Source organism: Ictidomys tridecemlineatus, chromosome 6, assembly GCF_052094955.1.
Source record: "Ictidomys tridecemlineatus isolate mIctTri1 chromosome 6, mIctTri1.hap1, whole genome shotgun sequence".
Taxonomy (NCBI): Eukaryota; Metazoa; Chordata; class Mammalia; order Rodentia; family Sciuridae; genus Ictidomys; species Ictidomys tridecemlineatus.
The window spans coordinates 170,125,673-170,151,459 of NC_135482.1; the positions used below are offsets into that span (position 1 = coordinate 170,125,673).

The following is a 25,787-nucleotide window of genomic DNA, read 5'->3' on the forward strand; positions in this document are numbered from 1 at the left end:
TTTCTATTTCGGTCCTTTGTCAGGAGGTCAGATTATAATCATGTTAGAACTGAACACAATGCTTTATTAATGTTTCATGAGTAAGTCAGTTGTAATCAGTCTAGCTTTGTGTGGATAAATTAAACCAATTCTTGATGTATAAACTCATTGCATTTAGAAGTTATTAAAATAAATATAGTATACTAAAAGTGACCATATCACTTTTCTGGGTTTTTTTAATGAGATCACATTTTCAATTTCATAGCTTCTCAATGAAACAAAAATTTTTCTTATGTATTTATAAAGCATAAATAATTCCAACCAACTATATATGTTACTGTCCATAACTTCAACAACATTAACAATGACAATGGATTAAAAGAAATGCATCATTAAAAAAAATCAAAATACTGTTTCATTGCTTAAAATAAGGAAGTAAAATCAGTTTACAGACAAGCAGTGGCTGCTACTACCAATGTATCAAATACCTGTTTGATTTGCAGCACAGTATAATGAAGCTGAGCATTTAATAATCAATGATACCATCCCTTTCATAATATTATTTTGTCTTCTTTGCCTTGGATTTCTTAATGACAGCTTAAAAGAAGGAGGAGGAAATGCTCATGGATACAGAATACTAATCCACACAAAGAGATAAAGGCTTTTTACTACCGTGAATGTCATTTCTTTGGGATATATGACATTTTCATTTTATACTTTAGGCTCATTACAAAGAACTCCTTCAAATAACTGAAGATAATCCCAGTCCAAATTATAAATATACGAGAGCAAATTTTCTCTAAACCTATTCAGGAGAACTAAATCCTATATGAACTACCCAGTCAGTATAAAGTTGGAAACTTTTAATGTTATAAAACAATATTAAAAAATGGTGGTTGTATTCATGAAATCTATTAAGAAGTGTTAAGTGCTTCTATATTTTATACTAGTGTCTAAGCTTTGTATATTATAGAAATACACATAAAATATATATCACTTCAGCAAAAATTGAAAATATGTAGATCACTGGTTAGATTTACTAGTTTTAACACAGATGTCTGACATAGTTTCTGCATGAGATTAGTATAACCATACCATCATAGGGTGAGAAAACTGATCACGAGCTAGAGCAGAGGAAAATGAAAAGATACTCTGAAGGAGAATGTGGAGTTGGAGAAAAAGCAGTAAAGTAACACTGAGGAGCAGCTGCAGAGACACAGCACATCTGATGTGACATCTTCTCATATCTCTATGCTTGAAACTGTTCCTAGAGGCAGCACTTTGGGTTTTCTCTTTTGCTGTAATTCCAAACAAACAATGACTACCTTACTGGCTGCTAGTACATGTGGGAGTTTCCCTTTCTGTTCTGTAGGGTCCCTTCAAGTAAGATCTAAGAGAAGAACACAGAAAGAAGAAACACTTCTCAAGTACCCATTAAGTGCTAGGCACTTCCTGCAGATGATTCATTTAACCTGGTACTACTTCTGGGTGATGGAGAGAGCAAATACTGAGGGAGTTAAATATTTATTGACACAACTTACACAAATATTTTTTTTTTTATAAAGTCTTCCACTCCATGTAGTAAAGATTACTTCACAAGTCTTTCCAGATTTCACTAATAACAGGAATTTGGTTTAGGACAGAGAAGAACCTCATGCTCTGCTTCTTCCATTTCTTCATGAATACAAGTTGGAACTCATTACTTATAATAAAAATGCATTATTTATTTCAAAAAATACTTTATAATTTTCAGATATTAGCAAGCTCCTATTTAAGTTGCTGAGGCTGGCTTTGAACTTGTGATCCTTCTGCCTCAGCCTCTGGAACCTTTGGGATTACAGGCATGTGCCATTGTACCTGCACCATCTCTAATAATTTAGTCAGTTGTGAAACTTAATTCTTTTGACTACGTGAGAACAAACCTTGAAGTGACTGTAACTTCTCCCAGTCATATGTTGTCCTGACAGTTGCTAGTACATTTCGGATGCCTGACTTGAGAAATAGGCATGTTTAGGAAACTATATAGCAAGGCTTATGTTTGAGAAGCATGCCATTTTGCTTTGCTTAAAATCTGCTCAGCAGTACTTCAGCTGTTAAAAAGATAAGATACGCAGGTACGAAGTATAACATGAGTCAGTTCTTGAATTGGTAATGTTAGTATCAGGACTAAATTGTTCTATTTGATTTACTTACAATTGAAGTACCTGCAGCAATTATAAATAAAAATAATTTGTTATTCAAATTTTATGTACATGATTTTACTCTATTAAAGTAAGAGGGAAAAACTATTGAAAGCTTAAACTGTCTTAATGGTGTTATATCATTTCTTAGGATGTTCGTTTTGACAAATAATCTATTAATTCTCTTATTAAAATCCACATGATATGAAACTGTTTGGTGGGAATCAGGTGTTTTAAAGGGATTTTGATGAACCTATGTGGTGCTCATATGAGTAATGAGATAGGCAGAGAGCCATTAATGAAAACCAAATTGTAAGTCTGGGTCACAATTAGGTGTCTGGAACACATCCATGCCCACAGATGGTTTGCAAATGTCAAACAGGTTCTATTCCAAAGTTCCCTTATAACTTGGTGATTGAAACACGTATTGTAGTAGAAACAGTATTATTCAAATGGATTGGTTTTCAGGTCAATCTATAAAGCTGTAAGTAATTGAAAATGCAGGTGAAGTTTTAAAAGCTACATGTGGGTCTGGGGAATGCTGCATTCACAGTTGCAATCTGCAATGTCAGGCGCAGCCAGCTAGAAAGCATCTGAGTTCAGACCATCCACCAGCCACTTTGGCTTTCTGGGCTTCAGCCTCCTCGTTCAGGTAAAAGGTCCCTTTCAGCTGTAAAATCCTATGATTCCTCCATTTGTAAAAGTCAAGGAAACACCCCTCCTCTCACACTTTCATTCACTAAACTAGAAGCCAAGATTTTCCTAGCTGTGAAAGAAAATCTAACAGTGTGAAGCTAGCAGATGACAAAGGTAAAAATGGGGGCCACTTGTTAGGTGTGAAGAGCCCCAGGTGTTGGACCATGCTATTGGTCTAGGGCCACTTCCCACTCATCTCTCTTTTCTTCCATTCACCCCATGGAACTAGCTTCTGGCTTCTTTCCCTTCTCTTTCGCCCTCTATCTCTATAGCTACTCTGGCCACTACTTATTTCTCCTGGAGATAGTGTATAAGAATATTGCTGCTTTGCTAAGTAGATGGAATGTGGTAAGTTAAATTACCTCACTGGGTTTCAGGTTATATTTTCCTCAGAAGGTTTTTTTGAGGATTATAATAATGATGCACCAATCTTCTGGCACAGTGTCTGGCAAAGAATTAAAAATCAAAAATGGCCTAGCAATAAGCACTATTGTCATTATTTTATCTTGGTCAACCTTTATATTGAGATGACTTCAGACAACCACTGTGGTATGACATAAAGTCACTAAGATTAAGGTGTCCATCCTGATTTGCAGCAGTTGTCAGCAGCAGGTCTTGGATTGAGGGAAATAGAAAAACAACTGTCAGCAGCTGTGCCAGGGAGAAGAGTACCCCAGGCAGCCAGCTGGTTGTAGGTAAGAAGAGGTGTAAGCTGCATACTGTCTATAGAAACATTTCATTTACTAAAGGCAGGGTTTTGTCACTTCATCTTTCAGTACGTAAGTCCCAAATCTGGAATCCATCAGACAATGGTCAAATGAAACCCAGGTAGAAGCTAAAGTCACTTTCTAGCAGAGTTAAAAAGTTTACATTTCCTCCAGGGTCTTGCTCAGCACTGACTGATTCTTCATCATAAAGCACTGATAAGTAGAGTTATTTGGTTTTATAGCTTGGAAGAGCTCATAAGCAGCAAACTATAACCAGTATGTTGTTAAATGGAGCTACGGGGATACTGACAATCTGAAAAAGAAAAATAGATCTGAAGTTCTATCACTTTATAAAATAATAATAGGAATTTAGGATAATAAACTTGATTTAAGAGAAGAATTCAGTTTTATCCATTATATATGAGGGTAAGGAACCAGGTCATCAACTTTAGAAAGATAATCATAATATTGCTTCAAAAAGATCTCACTTGGGGCTAGGGTTGTAGCTTAGTGGTAGAGTGCTTGCCTAGCACATGTGAGGCACTGGCTTCAATCCTCAGCACCACATAAAATTAAATCAATTTTAAGAAGTTATTTTAAAAATCTCACTTATAGAAAACCCAGAAACATCATTTATTTGGCAATTTTATATAGTTGGATTGCATTCATATCCAACATTCTAGTTCAATGAAACATTGTCATTTTTTCTACAGATATAGTCAAGAATGTATGGTCTTTCTTATTTACTTTATGCCAATACTAATTTTATAATGGTTTCTCATCCATAATAATTAATAACTGTTTCTACATTTAAAAAAATCTGTGTATGATGCTGCCCTGGGGCTTGGTTTGTAGAAGCATGACTGCCTTTTCTATTTCAATTAGGTTTATCAGTAATAAAATTATTAATTCTGTGAGCACATAAACTTCTTTGATTAATGAAGAACACAGGTTGTGTCTATAATAAATCACTTCTTATTGCTTTATTAAGATATATCTAAAATGTTCTAGCATCTAATTAAAACATGAAGAGATGCTCAACATTGTCATTAGAGAAATGTAAATTAAAATTGTAATAAGATATTATTTCATGTCCACCAGAATGGCTGTAATAAAAATATTTAGGTAATAACAAGTGATGGTGAGAATATGGATGAACTAGAATGGTCATACACTGTACATGGGCATGTAAAGTAACAGTCACTTTGGAAAACACTTTGGTGGTTTCCTAAACAGTTAAATGTACTACATGAGTCAGCTATTCCATTCCATTCCATATACACCAAATAAATGAAAACCTGTATTCATACAGAAACTTTTATGTGAATGTTCATAGCAGCATTAATCATAATAGCTCCAAAGAGGAAACAACTCAAATGTTCATCTACAAATGAATGAATTAACAATATGTGATATTCCCTACAATGAAATACTATTGCACAAGAAGTAGAACAAGAAACTGATACATGATATAAGATGGATGGGTCTCAAAGACTATGCTCAGTGAAAGAAGCCAAACCAAAAGGAAGACATTGTCTGGTTCTTTTTGTATGAAATATCCACAGTAGATTACTGGTTGCTTGCAGTTGGAGTTGGGTGTGAGATTGCTTTGGGGTGATGGGATACTGTAGGCTGTGGTGATAGTCTTACATCTCTACAAAATTACTGAAAGTAATTAAATTGTATATTGAAAACAAGTGAATTTTGTGATATGAATGCTATCTTTATACAGTTGTTAAAAATATCCTGACATGGGCTGGGGATGTGGCTCAAGTGGTAGTGTGCTTGCCTGGCATGCGCGTGGCGCTGGGTTTGATCCTTAGCACCACATACAAATAAAGATGTTGTGTCCGCCGAAAACTGAAAAATAAATATTAAAAAATTCTCTCTCTCTCTTTCTCTATCTCTAAAAAAAAAAATCCTGACATCATAATACAACAGGAAGAGAATGACTGTTACTTTTATCAGCAATTTGTTCCTTTTTGTTGCTAGCTCATGCTCCATTACATGGCTGTCCCACAGTTTGTTTATTCATTTTCCAGGTGAGCAACATCTAAGTAGATTTTGGGTTCTTATGAAAATGATTAAGCCACTATAAACTTTCATCCACTTTTAGAAATAGTAAATTTTCATTTTCTCTTGGGGCAATACTGAGTAGAGGGATTGTGGGTTATATGGTAAGTATTTTTTACAAGAAACTATCAAACTGTTTTCTGCCAGCAAGGTCTGTATGTCTCTGTTGCTGTGCATCTTCACCAGTGCTTGCAATGTCAAGTGCTTTTTTTTTTTTTTAAGCCATGCTAATATGTAGTGGTATCTCACTGTGATTTTAATTTGATTAACTGATTTTATTTTTGGATTAGTTTTTGATATGGCACATTCTTTCATGTGCTTATCTGTCCTTTGTACCTCCTTTTGTTAAAGATATTTTGCCTTCCTTTTATAAAAACTATTTTTCTAATGATTATTCTCTTTTTGATTTTATCTATAATAAATGCTCTTCATATATGTTAGATTTAGTCTTTTATTGGATGTGTTTTTCTAGTCTCTGGTATATCTTTCAATGCTTTTAAGTAGCATTATACAAAGAAAAAAATTTTAATAAAGTCCATTTATCAATGTTTTCATTTATGACTTATATTTTCTTGTCATATCTAAGACATCTTTGCCTAAGGAAGTACAAGGTCACAATCTCCTTTGTGTTTTCTTCTAGAAGTTTTATAGACTTAGGTTTTATATTTAGGTCCAATGATCCCTTTTGAGTTAATTTTTTTTATACGTAGTGAGGGAAGGTCAAAGGTATCCATCCCTTTTTTACATACAGATATGCAGCTTTTCCAGGACTGGTTGCTGAATGTCAATTTTGCCTTAAAGCCTTGATTTGCTATTTTTATTATTCAAGTAAATTAATGAATAGATTAAAAAGCGGAGAAGAAAGTGAGCTATAGGCATAGAGGATGAAGAGGAGGATTCATTCATTTTGACTGATTTGGACCAAACTGTTCTATATACTGACACATATGAGATTATTACCAACATGAGTCATTCATTCACTCAATGTTACAGTTTGGATCTGGACTATCCAACAAAAACTCACATGTTGAAAGCTTGGTCCCCAGTGCAGAAATATTTGGAGGTGGAGCTTTTAGACAATAATTGGGTCATGAGGCATCTGATTTCACCACTGATCAAAAGGATTCAATAGCTGAATGGAGGAGGTAAGACAGTTGGAGGAAGGCTAAACTATTCTGGGATACTAGTGTAAGTCCTAAAAAGGTTTATCATGTCTCCTAACCCTTTTTCCTTCTCTCTGTTGCTTAGCTGGCAAAAACTGTGAGCAGTTTTCCTCTGCTATGCCATCCTTACATGGTGTTCTGTCTCACCTTAAGCCCAGAGGGATGCAACTGGCCACCATTGACTGACTCCTCTGAAATGATGAGCCAAACTAAATCTTCCCTTCTCTAAGTTGTTCCTGTCAAGTATTTGATCACAGAGACAAAAGCTGACTTGCACACTCAGCAAATGTTTACTAATCAACTGTTATGTAAAATAAGCACAATTCTGGGCTCTGGAGTTCTGGGATCTAGGGTTGAATTGGTAGATCTGGTACCCTTACATGGATATTATAGCAAATATTCAAGTATGAAAGGATAATGTGGTAGCATATGACCAACTCTAATAGAAAATAGAGATTTTTAGAAGTATGAGTTACTGAAGTATAAATCCTTCATATTAAACATATAAATTGAAGCAATAATCTATTGTTCAAGCAGACAGTGTGAAATAACTCCAAATATCTGAAAGTGCCAATTTACAGATTGAGAAGTGAGAGGAAATATACATAAAATTTATGCAATACATGAGATTACCTCAAAATGGGGAGACCAAACTGTAGATATGGTACTTTTAAAGACAGGGCTATTTATATCAGCAACAACTTTGTAAAATAAAGTATATTAAAAGTAGAATATTTCTTAGATACAGAAAATAGAGCTTCAAAATAGAAAGAAAAATATGACCAACAATAAAGTACAAAAAATGTGATATAATGTTGGAGAAGGGGGCAGAGAATACATATGTATAATTCTGTTAATGTAAAATGTCCAGAAAAGGCATAGAGTTTGAAAGAAAGTAGAGATAGAAAGTAGATTAGTGGTTGCTTAGGGTTGCCAGAGGGGATGAGGAAGTTAGAGAGAACAGGGTGAGATGCTAACAGATCTGCAGTTTCTTTATGGAGTGATTAAAATGCTCTAAAATTGCTGTGGTAAGGGTTGTATAATTCTGTGAATGGGTTAAAATCCATTGATTTTTTTCGGTGGGTAAATTATATAGCATGTGAATTATTTCAATAAAGCACTTACAAAAAGGGATTAAGGCATATGTGAGTCCCATTATAATATGTTAAATGTATTTCAATTCTGAATCAAAATAAACTATAAAGCAAAATAAAATGGATTTATGAGACAGTTGGAAAAACTTGGGAGTGAAACAGGATTAAAGACATATTTTAGGTCATTGGTTTTACTGGTATAATTCCTCAAATGACCATGAATAATAGTACAGGAGAGAGGGTATTTTTTAAGTGGCTCGTTTCCATGTACCATAACCACACTGGGTAAAAATATATTGAAATCTATAAAATTTCCACATGCAAACATTCTATTTACACATTTCTTATTTGAACACCCAGACATCTGTCATACAGAGTAAAAAGAATGTTTATGAGATGGGTGTTCTCTTACAGCCAAGCATATTACATCATAAGGTATGTATTTCACAGCTTAAATTTCCTATATATAAATATGTTCCAAATGTAATTTTTCTTGTTTTAAATATTTTTACATGTGAGAAAATGTACGGGTATGCTGGCTACAGTAGATGAAAATGAGGAATGGGCATGTATTTTAAGGACTCTGTAATATGTAATATTAGTCAACAGATGTTCATCTGATTGCACTCTCCTAAGGGAGTAAATATAACTGAATTGCCATTCCTTGATTAGTTCTCATGAAAGGAAATCCACTCAACAACAAAGAACACTGTCAGAAGACCACAGTAATATGTTTGCTTGCTTGATTTTTTTAAAAAATTCTAATCTCAAATTTTAGATGTTAAGTGGCAATCTGTGATAGCTACAAACAAAACTATGGAATATTTTAACTTCCTGATGATTGCTCAAACAAAACCCAAACCTCTTACCATCCTGTTGATCCGTACAAAGTCTTCAGGTTTTTTTGCCCAAGGGGGAAGATCAACATCATTTACCACTACTTCATCTTCTCTGACACCAAGATTATATCCATTACTGTTGACAAACATTTCTGGTAGGTAGTAGAACTCTGGAATTAGTTCCTGCCAGGATTAAAAAATGTAGCATATTAAACCATTGTATACAAATCAGTTTAAGAAATCTATTACCTTATCACTTACTAACTATAAATGGAATTAAATACTTTCTTTACCTAATGGCAAGATTTTAGTCCTTATAGTCTTCATTTTATTTAAGAGTCTGAGAATATTAAACATTTCTCTTGAATAATTTTTGATTAGAATGTGCAATATTTTATAATATCACCCATTTTCAATTTTATTTTGTCACAAATTAATTAAGAGAAACAGGCATATAAATTAATAATGGTTCATAAGACATTAGTGAACAAATATGTAAAGCTACATTGACCAGTGTAGGTACTTAAACAACTTTTAAGTCTTAATGAATTATCCCCAAGTTAAAAGAATCACACAATATTTTCTACTTTTTAATTTTTTTTAAACCACATTGGTAATTACTAGACAGGATGTTTATAAGGAGATTTATAGCTTTATTTTTTGACTTGACCAAATTCTTTCTTTTCTCTTTTCTTTTCTTTCTTTCTGCAGTGCTGGGGATGAAACCCAAGGTTCTTGCACATACTAGGCAAATGCTTTGCCACTGAGCTATACCCTAACCCCAAATAAAGTAGTTACTTATACATATCACTGAAGGTAGTGAAGAGATGATATGTAATATTGTAATCAGTTTTAAAGATTTAGTGTATGACACTGGAATGTAGGTTATTAAAAATTGGATGCAAAGATAACTTATGTGTGGTACATTATATCTAAATGAGGTTTTATGTTACCTTATAAAAAATCTGATATAGAAAAAAATGATTCTAAGACCCTAAAATTTTTTACTTTTATGTAAGTAGGATAAAATGAAAAACAAAATAAAACAACTGTAGTTTTTATGTACACCATCAATATAATCTTTTTAAAAATGTCAAGATAAGGGTTAAATTAACTTTCAATTGCACTGTGAAAAGCATACGGCATTTATTCATGTAATCTGATCAACACTGATGGGCATAGCACCTGAAATTGAATCTCACTGTGGTCTTCTCTAGGGATGCACAGAAAAAAATTAAAAACACCAGGCACTGAGACCTTCAAATAAATTGTGTCCTCAATTTTCTAAGAAAAGCACAAAAGAAAGTTTTTCCTCCATGGGTTCTCCCATTAAAACCAACATATATGTTACAGTACAAGTGGGTACTTACATCAGTAATGTTCTGTGTGAATTTGATCATGATCCCTTCTTACCATAATTGTGAACCATAAGAAAAGGATAATTGTGTTTATTTTCTCTAGCATTGTGGTATCATAAACAGGTTTATATAAACAGATTTTCTGGATAAACGGAGACTAGTATTTTAAGAATCAGAATTTTCTTCTAAATAAAATATTCAAATAGAAATCTTTCTAAAATCTTTTACACAAATTCCCTTTCATTTACTTAGTCACAAAGAAAAGGTTTGAGTTCCAGACACTGTGAAGGGTACTCAAAACAAAAATGGGTAAGTGATGGCCCTCATATCAGGTAACTCAAAGCCTAAAGGGGTGATGTGTAAATAGGTGGTTATAATGTACAGCAATAACAGCTGTGGAAGGAGTAGGCAAAGAGGAGCAGGGAACCAATTGAGTCATTTGAGCAGATCATGGCTAAGATGAGATCAGGGGAAGAGGCACAGGGGACCCTCAGGGAGCACCATCGAGGAGTGGTAAGAAAGTGAGTATGGGTGGAGGATAGGAAATATGGGTGGGTCCATCTGGACGAGGAGAGGAGATGGTAGGAGTTTTAGGGAAGATGATGAGGAAGTTTTGTAAAGGCTAGGCTATTTGGATTTCATCTTACAGACAACCAACATTTTAAAGAAGTGATTGTTTTACAATAAGACACTGGGTGACAAAGTAGAAGGTGTACTGGAAAGGAGGGAGACTGTCCCTGTGGGGAAGAGGGAAGGGAGAGGGGCTGCTGTGAGGTGTGGAGTTAGAGGATATATGTGCTCTCTGTCAAGGGGCAAGGATCTACAACAGAGCTACCAGTCAGCCAGGGGGGATGGAGAAGGTCAGGGGCCCAGCATACCCAGAAAGTGAGGGAATTAAATGGCTCATGCTGAGGGGAAAATATATGCTCACGATCAACTATGTAGGAGATGTCCACGCCACAATGAACTGTGTGGAAAAGGGGGTACAGTGAAATTAATGTACGTGAAGAACATTTTCAATGGCCTGAATGTGGAAGGGGAAGGGAGAAGGGGCTGAAAGAAAAGCTATAAGGTAAACAAACCTGCTTATTGCCAATAAGAGAGGGCTTAATTGAAGAATAGGACAGGGGTTAAAGTGTGCTTCAGCAATACTCTATCAGCAACGATTACAATGTGCTTGATTTCCCAGCAGGGCAAGCGTGGCAGTGTAAGTCAGTCACTGAAGGAGCAATCTGGTAAAAGTGTACGATCACTGATTAGAAGGTAGAAGTAAGAAATCACTCTTTCCTGAGGTATTTGTACCCAATCATAAATGTATAATTATCATCTTATAATTTCAAAATATTCATATAAAACATAAAGTTTTCTTCTGATCTTACTCCCACTCTTCAGAGAAAATTAGTAAATGGTGTAGAGAAGGCAAAGACCAATGACTTTTGCACATGACCTACTCTTAATATGACGCTGAATTACATTAACATCCCGAAAGGGCCAAAAGGGGGAAAGACAGGTACACTCAAGCTGCTGCTTAACTTGGAGAGAACTATACATAATAGACTCACATAAGTCAGGGATTGTCCTTATTGCCTTTCTTTAGTTATCTGTGCTCATGTCCTATGTTAAAAAGAGGCAATAGGCTTTCTGGAGGACAGAGAAGGATATACATCCCTAGCATGGATTTAGTTCATTTAAACAGCCTAAAGAGTCTCAATTTATCTTCTACCAACTTACTATATATTTTTCACTTAGTATCTCCCATTCTTTCCTGTGTTGCAGGATCAGGTGTTTATTATTAACCTACTTAATATAAACCTTATAAACCTACTTAAAACTATAATATAGTTTTACTGAATGACATTATGTTAAATTCATGAAGGCACAAAAACATAGGATTTAATATTAATAATATTTCAGGCAAAAGCAAAATTCCAAGCCTTATTTTGTGAGGTTTGTATTTTGTTGAATCCCTCCCAGCTCCTGGTGCTGTATTTCCCACGTAGAAGGTGCTCATTAAATATTAAACTGCTGAAGATATTAGATGAAGTTATTTTAATATCACCAGAACTCTTCTGGGGAAAGTGTGTATGGCTGGAAGAATGCCTCAAGATATGAGAAGAGGCAATGAAGAACTTTATTAAATACAAGAAGAACAAACCTGGAAACAAAATCTCCACTTTGGGAGGGGAAACTTTTGCAGTTTGAAAAATGTTACCTTGCTTATTCTAGCTGTGTTAAAAAGGTTCAAAAGTGTTAAAGAGATCAATTTAAATACAGATAAGAACTGGCCCCAGCCAGAGTCTCCTTGGATGTTCCTCTGGAGCACCCATCCCTTGCAGTTCTAAATCTCCACCAGGCACATCTTTCTCAGCCTCACTTTGTTCTCCTTGGCGATGGGCAGCTTTTAGTGCTCTTCTTTCTTCACTGTTTAGATTAAAATGAAATAGGTCTTACTTTGGTCACTTCAGGAGTTTGGGAACAATTTTTTTCTGGCAACTTTAAAATCAACTTTTTCCTTTTCTCTCTTCCTTCCTTCTTTTTCCTTTTTCCCCCTTCCCCTTTCCCCTTCCTCCCTTCCTTCTCTTTCCTTGGGGGGGGGGGCAGGTGGTGCTAGGAATTGAACCCAGGGCCTCACACATGCTGAACATGCATTCTACCACTGAGTTACATCCCAAACCCTAAGAAACCAAGCTTGGGACTTCAGGTTCAGACAACCAGACTCCTTAAGCCTACGTTCCCTTCTCTTCTATTGTGATTTTTTGAAAAAATGTATGTGTTCTTTCTAGTTATACATGGCAATAGAGTTTTATTGTGATTTTAAAAGTAGCAACTCAGGAAGGAAATGGGTGGGGGAGAGGCAAGAAAGGGGGGGAAATGGGAGGGTGGTGAATATGAATATGATCAAAGTATGTTATAGAGCAAGATGAAACCCATTATTCTATATAATTAATATGAATTAATAAAAAATAAAGTAGCAATCCAATCATACTTGACTTTACTTTGGTTTAGCTTTCTGTATGACAATTATTATTATTATTTTAGTATTTAGGAATGTTTACATGTTCCACAATAATGAAAATTCCAGGATGAACTGTCTATTTTATTCACCTGTTACTTGTCGCAACTCATTTGCTAAAAAAATGGTGCCTCACTCATGATACATACTCCACAAATATTTGTGAAATTAAAAATCAAGCAAGTATTGCTATGTTTACTATGTCTTGAGTTTTAGGCATAAAATACTGATAAAAATATTGAAGGTCCTGTTTTTCACATTGCATTTATTGAAACAGGAGAATCTTGGGCTGTCAATTAGTTGAAGAGGCTGGATATGCAGCAGCTTGGGGATGGTTCCTTCTTCTACCTTCTGATGCTACTTTATGTGTATCAGAATCAAAGAGATGTGACTTTAAGTGCAGACTTCCTGCTAGCTTGGACAAGTTTCTTAATCTTAAAATTGTCAGTGTCTTTTTCAAAATGGCGATGATGCAATGGAATTTTATTCAACCATAAAGAAGAATGAGACTTGTGCTTTCTGCTAAGGAAATTTCCAGGAAGAATGGTAAAAGTGACTAGTGGTTTCTGTTAATGGTGTATGGATATGGTACTGAAAGACAGGATGTGATAAGAAAGAAACTGTCCAGTTTTGAAGGAATAATATTAGGAAATACAAGGGCTTAGAACAATCTCTTCAGATGGCAAAAGATGCTCAAAATAAGATACAGGTTGGGGACAAGAATCAATTGGAAGATGTTGCAAATAAAATAAAACCATAGGGTGAAGCTTAAGAACAGGTGTGCCCTGTGCCTACTAGAAGAAAAAGTAAGCCAATTCTCCATCATGTCGGCTTAGGAACCAAATTCCTCAACAAGACTCCTTAAACACAAGAAGTGAAATCAAGAATCAATAAATGGGGAATACTTCACTGGAGGTAGGACATTTTAGCAGATTATGGCTAAGATGAAGAACAGGGGAAGAGGAAAAGATAGAATGAATCAGACATAACTTTCCTATGTTCATATATGAATGCACAACCAATGTAATTCCATATCATGTACAACCGCAAAAATGGGAAGTTACACTCTATGCATATGATATGCCATAAAAAAAGAACAAATAAAAACAATAAAAAATGAACATGGTGTAGCTGAAAATCCCCCTTATAAAATCTCAGCAAAATTTACGGTAGTGTTTTACCGACTTACATAACTAAAAGATTCTAAGAATTATAAGAGTATTATAAATAATATTCAAATTTATAGCCTGAAACAGAGAGTATCCTGTCTCAAAACGATTTGCATGATTTTTTTTCTAGTAGTGAATTATAATTTAGTATGCATGAAGGGCACCTACTTTTCTAATTTCTGGACCAACTTAGGTAAAAGAGGCCTTGGCCTACCTTTCTATGTCAAGAAGCAAGTGAGAAAGCTACTCAGTTACAAGTAAGAACTACTCATTTTGAAAGAGGGAATGATATAGAGGGCAAAGCTTAAGGACCCAGAGGTAACTAAAAGTCATGGAGAGCAGTGACTGGGGAACCATGCCCAGATAGCAGTACCAAGCCCTAATCCAGTACAGTCTCTGCCTCTGAAGCTGACCCCATGTGCCTAGCTGTATTTCAGAATTGCTACAAATCAGCAGGTGCCTTCCACAATCTCCCCTCTTTGAACAGTTTGTCTACTGAGGTTCCCCTGTTGCTGTCTTAGTATGCTGAGTGTATTTGTTCTTTTTTGGTTTCCAGGTGTTCAAATTAGGAATGGTTGTGTCTTATCCACATCTGGACCTGACATAGATCATAAAATACTAGATTCTTATACAACACTGGAATGAAACTTGTGGGGAAAAAGTTGAATATATTTTACATGGAGGAAGGATGCAAATTGTGACAGGATAGAAGGCCACAACAGACTGTTTCCAAAGATGGCCACAACAATCCTTCTAGCTTCCATGTCTTTTTGAAATGTGACTTTGCTGATTGTTTCATCAGGAAGTGGAATCCCCTTCTCTTCCTCTTCAATCCGTCTTGTCCTATGACTTGCTTTGACCAAAAGAATGCTGTGGAGGAAATACTGTGTGACTTCTATGCAGACATTAATTGGTCTTGTAGCTCTCTCTTTCTCTCTCTCTCTCTCTTATCATATTGGTAGCTAGCTACCAGGACAAAGTATGGTCTTAGTTCTACATGACAATAGCATTCTATTGTGATTTTAAAAGATCTTGCTAGAAATACCATGGAAAGACAAATAGCACCAATCAGCCCTACACTGTTCTAGCCAGCTTGCTAAAGTGCCAGACAAGTAAATGGAATCATTTTGAATTTTCCAGTTCTAGATGGGATGCCTGGCTAACCCAACAGAGACTAGACAAGCTGTATCTGCTGAGTCCTGCTCCAACTGCAGAACTATGTGGATATAAATTATTATTATTATTATTTTTAAGATACTATGTTCTGTTTTTAAGATACTATGTTAGTTATTCAACAATAAATGACTAGACTATTACTTGACCAGTCAATTACTCAAAAACAGTCAAAATGGCTGGATATGATTATACTGTCATGCTGACAATGAAAACAGCTTGCCATCCAGTGGACGAAGCACTGGAAATAACTGAGAAGACAAAATGCTGGTCTGGCTTCCTTATCACCTGCCTACTTGTGGGCTCAGATAAGTCACTTGAGCTCTGGGAACCTCCTTTAAAGAACAGGGACTGCATTTGAGGACTGTATCAAATTGCTGTACCAACAACAAAGCATGTTTGAAAAATGTTAAGTATTATTCAAAAGGAATGAGGGCCACCATTATAACTTGTGAGTGTGCTCCTATCACAGGCACATTAGACACTGGCTTGCCTACTGAAGACAACTGCTGTTCTGCTTACTCTCCTCCCATTGAGACATTGCTGTTAATCAGCTTCTCCTAAGGAAAAGGGTCCAAGTAGTTTAAAATTTTCTAAATGAAAAACTGCAGAAAGACGCAGAGTATTATTACAGAAATGGCAAAATGAATATTGTAACAGGCATTTTGTGTCTGCAAATGTGATTTCTAGTTTATTTTAACAGCTATACTAAAACCCTACGGTACAGTTAATAGTATTATATGCGTTCTGTCAAAAAATAAGAAAATATCCTCAAACACAATTTCTAATTTATAAGCTTATGACAAGTTCAAGCTGCTGAGAAATTGACTTGAAAGTATGCCTTAGAATGATAGAAGACCACTATTAACACTATCATAATTGTATACCTATTGCATCAAATCTGACATTTCAGCTTAATATATTTCGCTGAGAGAGCATACCATTTTATGGCTTCCTACTGAAATCAAATCCAACCCAGACGTTTTCACTTTTCTAATATAATTCACTGCAAGGTTTTAAAGCTGCCATCTCTTTTCTTCCCCCCTTTTCAAAAGATTGATGTCTGGGTATTCGTTAATTCCATGAGAGCTCATAATGGGTCACTGAGTCAGTGGTGAGCACCTCCATTAACTGCATTAATTTACACTATGTCACCTTAATGACGTTTTGTCACAGCTACCTTTTCTGACATCTACATAGCTAATCAAAAAGTAATATAACAACTTTTGAAGGCATTAAGGGAAATTAGTATAAGAACTTTTGTAAGGTACATATCATTGCCAGAACTACCATCTAGAGGAAAGAAATAGAAAAAATAAAAATAACGTAAAAACTAACTGGCTTCACTCAACTCTGGAGACCTCTCTCCTGAGGGGTCACTTCGGCAGCACTCTTTCTTCCCCAGCTTGTGTTCATTAGCACAGGAAGAGACTGACATTAATAGAGAGAGACAGAATAAAACCATCTACTGCATTCTGGTTCTCTCCCACAGGATTGTCTAAGTTAGTAGATATTGCAGAGATATTTACTTTTCTTCTCTGGAAATGAAAATATATTTCCTTAAAAATATATGAAATGCTATAGTATAGCTTTGGGATAGGAAATAAAAAGCTTAGGTTTTAACACACAGTAAAATGATTCATGTTTTTTGAGACATTATTCTCTAGTAAATTAGTAATTATCTTAGAATGAAATAATACTATATACTTTAAGTCAATATGTGTAATCACAAATTTAGGAAAATTTCAATATATCACTAGATATTCCAAGAAAATTTGTCTCTAATATTGCTGTCATAGAGACCCAGATTCTGATGCTAAAAAGGAAAATGGAAAGATGGATATATGTGGCTGGACACACACACACACACAAAAAAAAAAAAAAACTCACTCAGCTGAAACATAAAACTGAAAGACTGAAAAACCATACTTGCAGTGCAACTTTCTGCAATTTCAAAGATCCCTTTCAAATAATCAAGAATAAGATGAGCAAAAGATACCTGTCAGTTTACAAATCAATAATATGCAAAAAGTGCTGAACATCACTAAAAGAAATGCAAACCAATACAATGATGACTCCAGTTTTCACTTCCTATATTAGTTACAGTTTATTGCAATAGTGATGACGGGGGAATGCTGCTATAGCAATAATACAACATAATTCTTTGGGGATGATGGTTTGGCAACATATTAACAAATTAAAAATGTATATGTACATAGCCTTTGAGCCAACGGTTGTATTAATAGGAATTAACCTTTGCATACGCACACAAGGTTCACTGAGATGTCAGTGTGCACGGATGTTCACAGCAGTCTTGAGCATAACAATAACAATCACAGAGAAAGACAAACGCTCTATCAACAGAAGACTGCATAAATACTGTATATGTATGTAGCGTGCAGTCTTTAAAAGGACAGGGGTAGGTCTACACAGCAAGATACACACTATGAAAGGTTCAAGGTGGTGGAATGAGAGAACTGAAAATGAGAGCAATCTGTGTAGTGTCAAGCTGGGGAAATGAGCTCCTTATGAACCAATTAAGTCTTGGGGGGAAACACAGTACATGAGTGTTCAGTGCAGCTGGTTAGCATGAAAAACAAAAAGCTCCCAAGTTAGTGATAAACACCTTGATCTTTGTTCTTGATGATGTGACCTCAGGAGCTCAGGTAGCACAATCAGTAATGGAAGGTGAACATTTCTGAAATGGTTCTAAACAGGAAAACTTCCTGGAGAATTTAGAGGGATAAGCCTGGTATGGAAATGGGTCACCAGAGACTGAAATATAACTTTATGAGATATCTGGTGATCTAAAGAATTAATAAAGTCCTCAAGTTAGGAAGGAAAGCTAAAACTGATTTACATATAAAAATTAGGATGTCTCCAGTATTTGTGAGGGCAGGTGAGCATGAATCTTCAAGTTGAAAAGCCAATTTTCTTTCTTGTAATAATGTCAAGTTATAGTGAGGAGGCACTTTCACTTGAAATAGTTTGATATACTAAGGATACAGTTCTGACTTAAATATAAACAATCTCAAATGTGATAAGCCTTCAATTATAGACAGGAATATTTAATTCACAAATTACTACTGAGTGCTTTTTATAAACATTATATTAATTTGAGATTCTATGGATCAATGAGGGTCTATTGTCTCCCATTTTGTTTCTCATATGTGAAGTATTATTAAATAAGAAACAAATTACTACCAATTAAATCAAGGGAGGAAATCAATCTAAAATGAAGGTTTATGAATATTTTAGAGTTTTAAGTCCTCAGAAAGTTATAAGACTATTAAAAGAAAATTATAAATCTTAAGAACTTAATAAGGGTACAGGTTAAATTCTCTAAGCATGAGTATGTTGTATGTATAAATTAATATTCACTTAGGAAGAAGTTTGATAGCAACAACAACAACAAAAACACAGGGATGAGCTATACTCTGCTTGGCTCCCACCTCCTTTGTTTTCTGCTTTGGAAAAAGAAATGAATAAAAGTTGTGTTCATTCAGTTTTCTTTCTAGTAATTGTCTTTATAAATGTTTTAGAATAGAAAAGCACACACATGTAAATTTGACTTGACCTTACTGCTTTTTGTTGGATCAGAACCCTAAATGGAGTGATACTACGACATTTTTATGCTGAGTGACAGTTATGGGAAAAAAAACTTGCCTTGAAGAAAAAGGGCTTAAAATAAGAAACACATTTACCCAGGCACGAACTTGATCATGTAATCTTATTATCAGGGGGAAAAAGAAAAAAGAAAAAAAGAGAGAGAGAGAAAGAGAACAAATGCATTTTATTGTTTTGAATACAATCTTTTACTTTTCCTTAAAGCAAGAGCCCCCATAAATGAAAAATAAATTTTTGTATTTAACAATAGTTAAATACATAGAGTAACTGTAAAATTGCTCTCTGGCTGTTCCTGGATATTGTCTGTGTGTTGGTTTAATCTAATGTGTATTGTTGCATAGTATCCCTAGGCACAGTCAAGTAAAAGCTAAGGCTGTACAGAAAAGCCTACATTTTAAATGGGGCTTGTCATTAATGCTTTATTAATTGCCCCAGGCTACACCAACCCAAAGCTGGGCAAGCTATACCAATATGACACATTAAGGTCAAATCCAATTCCCGCTGTGTTTTATGGAATGGGCCAAATATTGAGTGAACAGCAGGAAAGGCAATTTATGGGCTTTTCTTTCCATCCCCTGATTATTTCATCTAAATTAGATGGGGATTTTTTGAATAACAAAACACCTTACCTGGTTAATATAAAAGAATCCTGAATTATTTTTATGATGCTCAAAATTATTTCTTTTAAGGTTAGATGTAGCTTGTAATTTTAATATGATGGAACAAAGCTGCAATATAAAATGTCTTATGCATCATTTAATAAGGAAGTCAAAATTTCAACAAATTTTGAAATTCCACTAATATCAACAAATAAAAGAGCCTACCTTTACATCAGAAGTATCTCTCTGACTAGTTCTCCAAGACCTAGCAATTGAAGAGAAGGTTCGATCTGGATGGTCAAATTTCCCGTCATTTGCATTGAGGAAGAAGGTTGTGAAAGGTTCCTAGGCAAAAAACACAATCAGTAAATGAACCATTCGAAACACAGATGTGCTCATGGGTTTATAACATATGAGTATTTCTGAGACCTTCTTGATGCAGAAGCAGTGAAGAGCTTGTATCAAGGCCTACAACAAGGTGGGAGGGGATGTGTGTCTGGGTCTGACTGTGTCACCACAGTACCTGTTGCTCCGAAACCCTGGCAGGTCCTTTGGCTACTTGGGTCTCTATCTTCTATCTATAAAAGGATGGGAGTCTAGTGCTGTATGATCTTATGGTAAATTATTTTGCATGACATTCATAACTCAGATTTTCTTTCTAATAATTAGGGCCATGCATACTAATATTGCAATAAAAAATGTCACTCTGACATCCTCTACAATGTGGAATTAGGTAGGGAATTGTCCACCTTAGAATGCCTGGGAAAAGCTACTCAAGCACTAGTTCCATAGTCTGGTGACCTTTTAAAAATGCAAACCCCTGCTTAATATCCTTCCACAGCTCTTAGGAGGTCTGAGGAGAAAGTTTAAACTACTTCATTTCTCTTACAAAAGCCTAAATGATCTACAACCTGTTTAACTCTTTTATCTTACTATTCCCACCTATGTTCAAAGGTTTTGCCACTTTGTCCTTCAAGTGTGACATTCCATCCACCATTTATCCCTTATCCCTTTTCCTCACTATCCTTATCTAAGTTCTTTTATCCTTTAAGTCTCATCCAAGATGCCATGTTCCCCCCAAAGACTCCTGGATTGACCAAAGCTCTCCTGCATGCTCACAGCAGCCTACAGAAGCTCAAACAATGCCGAGCAATTACCATGCTGCATTATAATTGACTGTTAAGTTGTGTACATTCCCCATTATGGGTAGGTGCCATATCAATCTTATTTGCCATTTTATCTCTAACACTTAGCCCAACTTCTGGTACACTGAAGTTGCTCAATACTTAATCTGTTGAATAAAGCAGTGAAGTAAAGGAAGTACAAATAAGACTGAATGAACTCTAGTCCGTCTTTTATTCTGAGGTGATTACCTTAGGTTAACATAGTATCTGTCATCCAGGACATCTTCCCCTAGCAGGAAATTTAGGAATAACATTATCACAATGTCCTAGCAAATTTAATTTTATAAGGCTGGTTCTATAGTTTTTATGTTGGGAGAGAGACATTGTTTTTGATGTCATTTGGTTTGCTTCCAAGTTTAAAAGGATTAAATAACATTCATTCTTACTAAGAATTCCTTAGTTACTAATAAGTATAGCAAAGATAAATAGTATTTCCTTTTCCATGCCTTAATTTTTCTCTGATAAGTCAAGGATAAATGATATGTTACTCCAGGTTAAATAATGAATGCTAAGAAATCTATATGACATTTTCCAAAACATTTAAGCCTTTTTTCTTATTATATAATCTGTGTTCATTCTTAAGCATAATAAACATTTTTTTTTTTTTTTTTGCCTTTTTGAGCTCCCTTGCTTGTAACTATCCTTAAGACTGGCTCAGGGGCAACGGCTACAAATATTCTTCTTTTCAGTATCCTCCTGAAATGTAATGTGGCTGGATCTCATCAATTTCATGCTTGTTATACACTGCTAATATTTTATGTTCATTGTTGAATGACAAAAAAGTGTGATGAAAGTGATAAGACCAAGAAGGATATGATGATATACCAGTAAAGAAGGCATTATTAATTCACCTGAAAATCAGATACACAATCAGAAGTTCATATCGTTGTTTATGATCTTAAGTGATATCGGAGACAAGTAGCTGTCACCAAAATTAGGTTAGGAATATAAATTTTTATGAGATGTCTTTCACTAATGAATTTGCTTTGTAGACTTAATTTACTACTACAAGTCAGGTAGCGAATTTAGTATATAGGATCACTAAACTAAATTAATTAGAATTGAAATATAAAATGTCTAAAAAAAGCAGTGATAAATTGAATGAAATATAATAGATCTCGAGTTTTGGTTTAACTATCTATCCATCTTGGGCAAGTTACTCTACCTTACATCAATGTATCAAATAACTGTCTCCATTTCTTCATCTATGTAAACTGGGACTAACAATACCTTACCTTGGGGGTGATTATGAGAATTAGATGAGATTAAATAAAATAAATGTATCTCACCTGACAACGCATTATACAATGACTACCAGCTTTATGCATCATGCCAAGTATTAATTATTGGACTCCTCACCAGGATGCCAGTTCACTGCTGTCCTTGACTGAACTCCTACTTAATTGTTTAAGTCTTATTCATCTGTATCCCAGCACCAAGCATGGCTCACTGTTAAGTGTTTAAAAAAATGTTTGTTGAATATACCTAAACATATGAAGTGACTCTTGAGAGACAGGGATATGGGTAAGATATAGTTTTTCTTTTCAGTTCTTCAGCACTAGTAAAAGTTTGACCCAAACTTCAAACTCACATCTTCATTATTCTAGGATGTGAGACATTTACTTTTTTCTCTGTAGTAGTAAACACAGATTAATTTAGATGGACTAGACTTGCCTCTCTGCATTTAACCTGTTAAACAGATGTGAGTGAAGACTCATTTATACTGCAAAGCCTTACTTTTTATCATCAGCCATTAAAAACTGATCTCTACCCCAATCAAAATCATAAAAATCCTTTATAATTTTCAACCCTATTTTAAAGGAATGTTAAGAGTAGCAATGAAGGGCACAGTGAAAAAAATCTTAAATTGAAGAATAACTTTTTATTTCTGGTAACAAAGTTTATTAATCTGATGGTACATCAAAGCAAAGAATATTGAAGAATTCCAAATTTTACTGACTTAAGCAACTTTTAAAAAGATCTGATTAACAACTGCTTTAGGGCCATTCACTACAATATGACATATATTCTCATTATTCCTGAAAGCCTCCAGCGGCTACAGTGGTAGAGTACTAATAGAAATTGATAACCTATTTGTTTATAAGTGAGTATTGATCTACCAAGCTCTGATTACTGTGGAGATCGCCTTTTTTTCTATGTTTTTCTCTATTACCTTCAAGGCACAGTGCAAAGCCTTTCTTTTTCATTTGATTCAGGCCACACCAATGCAGGATTCAAGTGCAATAGGAAGCTTAAAGATCTTTTATATTTTTTCACTTATCACATGTTAATCAAACCATTTTCTATGGGGACATCATTATGTGAGATATGTGGACTTTCTATTAGAAAAGCTTGGGAGATACGATGTATGAGTGAATAAATCTAAACAGCAATTTTGAAAATTAATAAAAATTTGGCATCCACCAGGCTTTAAAAACTCTGGGTCAGGTCCTACAATATAAATGGCAAGTGGCAGATTGTCTTCTCCTGATTATATCCACCCCAAGCTCATGTCATATCTTCCAGTTCTTTTTCAGTGATGGAAAACTAAGCTCAGTTAGCCTGTACTAGGAAACATCTGTCCCACTACATGCCATCACAAGCTTCAGTCCCCCTCCAAGTACACTAAGAACCTTATCGGCCTTTTAATGATTACAGACGATTAATTCCATCCTGGGTAATCCAACTCCTACCTAACTGCTTTATTCTTCTGTTTTATTTGATTTTTACTTAATCATCTCAAAAGAATCTTTTAAATGTCCTTTTCTCCTTGTAATTTTCTTCTTTTCCTTCTCCTCATTTGATTTAAAAAACAAAACTGGGACTGAGGTTGTGGCTCAAAGGTAGAGCGCTCGCCCAGCATGTGTGAGGTGCTAGGTTCAATCCTCAGCACCACATAAAAATAAATTAATAAAATTAAGGTATTTAAAAAACATTTCACTAAAAAGAAAACCAAAAAACAAAATAAAACCCCATCCATGAATTAATATGTAGTACTTTCAATGTAAGTATAGCAAAGAAAAAATGTATATTCCAAGTGATTTGAAGCATGCTAAAGGCAAAAGGAAAGGGAATTAACAGTTACTGAGCACCTTTCTGTGCTAGGCACTGGGTTATCTCAGTTTAAGAATCCTCTATCATCTTTCAGAATATGTAGAATCATTCCTTTTACATTTGCAATATGACATCAAAGTCACATTCTAAGAAATGAAGAAATCATTCTTTCTACTAGCCTTTGTCTAATTCCAGAAATTTATTTTCTTCTATTTCTTTTGAAAGAATCTGGAAGTATTTCTAAGAGACTTTCAAAAGACTCTATTAATTAACCTATGTGCCTTATATCCATTAGGCTCTTGGTTAAATATTCCTCATCTTCCTCTAAGTAAATAAACATTGTTCTTGAACATCAGTATTCAAAATAAACATAGTGAAAATATTTCATTCAGTAGCACTATCTTTGGTTTTAATTATAAAACTTACCAAAGTGCTTCTATGACTTTATTTATTACAAATATATACTTTCTTAATTGATTTTTTTACCAACATGAGTGACAGCAGAATGCATTAAAATTCTTATTACACATGTATACCACAATTTTTCATACTTCTCTACAAATATATATTTTTAAAGATACATCATGGTTTAAAGAGACTCTAGGGCAAGCTTTCAAAACAACCCATAATGTATAAAAAATTCAAATTCTAAACAACATATTTATAAATTAACTTATTTTAATGTAACCTATTTAACTTCCAAGGAATTATGACTAATGTCTGAGAGATAAGTTTTGAATAAGAGAGTTGAATATACTGAATTCAGAAGGTGAATGTGTTTCTGAAGGCTGAAATGGTACCAGTATAAGATTTAACTGCTTCAGGGTAGTGATGTATGTCCAGGGTAAGGATTAAAGCAACATCATTCTGAATAAAACATTTTGTATTAGTTACTATCTGAAAAAATTCCAAACTTTTAATATAATAGTTTATTCATCACTTGCCCAATAATAGCTATCAAGGAAACAGTCTTTTTAGAGCCTCATAATTTAGACAAGTGTTTTTACTAGTAGTTTGTCTAAAATAGTATTTTTAACTTAAATCAATGAAGAATTTAGTTAATTAGCATTTTATCCAATTATTATTGTCATAAAGTCTATTGACTGAAACTAATAATGAGTTTAATGACATTAGGTTTAGCTGTCTTGAAAGGTAAAGGACAGTTAATTATTTTAATCTGTATCACATTTTTATGAACAAATTCTCAGTGACACAAACTTTAATGCATTTTCTACCTCATAAACTCCTTTGGATGGGAGTGAGGAAATCACAATTCTCTGGGCCATTAGGTTAAACACAAAGTAAGCTATTAGACCACAATACTTCTATTAATAACAGCATAGCCTAAGATCTTTGGGCCAAATGAGTTCCCATAAAAGCAACTCTATAGATTTGTTATATTTGATACAGTAGCTAATAGCCACCTGTGAATACTGAGCAATTCAAATGTCACTGGTTCATATTGAGATGTGTGGCAAATATAAATATACTCTGGACTTCAAAGACTTAAGAGTATAAAATGTAAAATATCTTATATTTTTTATACTGGTTACATGTTTAAGTGATAATATTTCAGGCATACTGGATTAACAAATAATTTATTAAAATTAATTCTACTTGTTTCTTTTTTGCTTTTAAATGTGGCTTTTAGAAACTTTAAATTACACAAATGGTTTATGATTGCATATCTATATGCAACTACTATATATCTATATCCTACTACTATATGTAGGATAAACATGTGTGGAATTTTTTGCCATACTGTTGCATAGATTGATAAATCAACTTAAGAATGAATTATAATTGGAGAAAGTGTGTAGCTTGTTTGTGATAGAAAGGGGTCAACTGAAATTAGGAGGTTGAGAACAGAGTTTTTGTG

General features: G+C 34.5%; 1 protein-coding gene across 6 annotated transcripts in view; it reads right to left on the bottom strand.

The window, feature by feature from the left end:
* Positions 1–25,787, bottom strand: part of Nbea (neurobeachin) — a 603,852-nt gene that overhangs the window by 48,472 nt on the left and 529,593 nt on the right. For all 6 annotated transcript variants that reach the window (XM_078016116.1, XM_021730370.3, XM_021730357.3 and 3 more), the window contains 2 exons: positions 19,896–20,015; positions 8,762–8,914 (listed from right to left, as the gene is read on the bottom strand). In XM_078016116.1, coding sequence (XP_077872242.1) covers positions 8,762–8,914; positions 19,896–20,015 — 273 coding nt within the window. The remainder of the gene's footprint in view (positions 1–8,761; positions 8,915–19,895; positions 20,016–25,787) is intronic.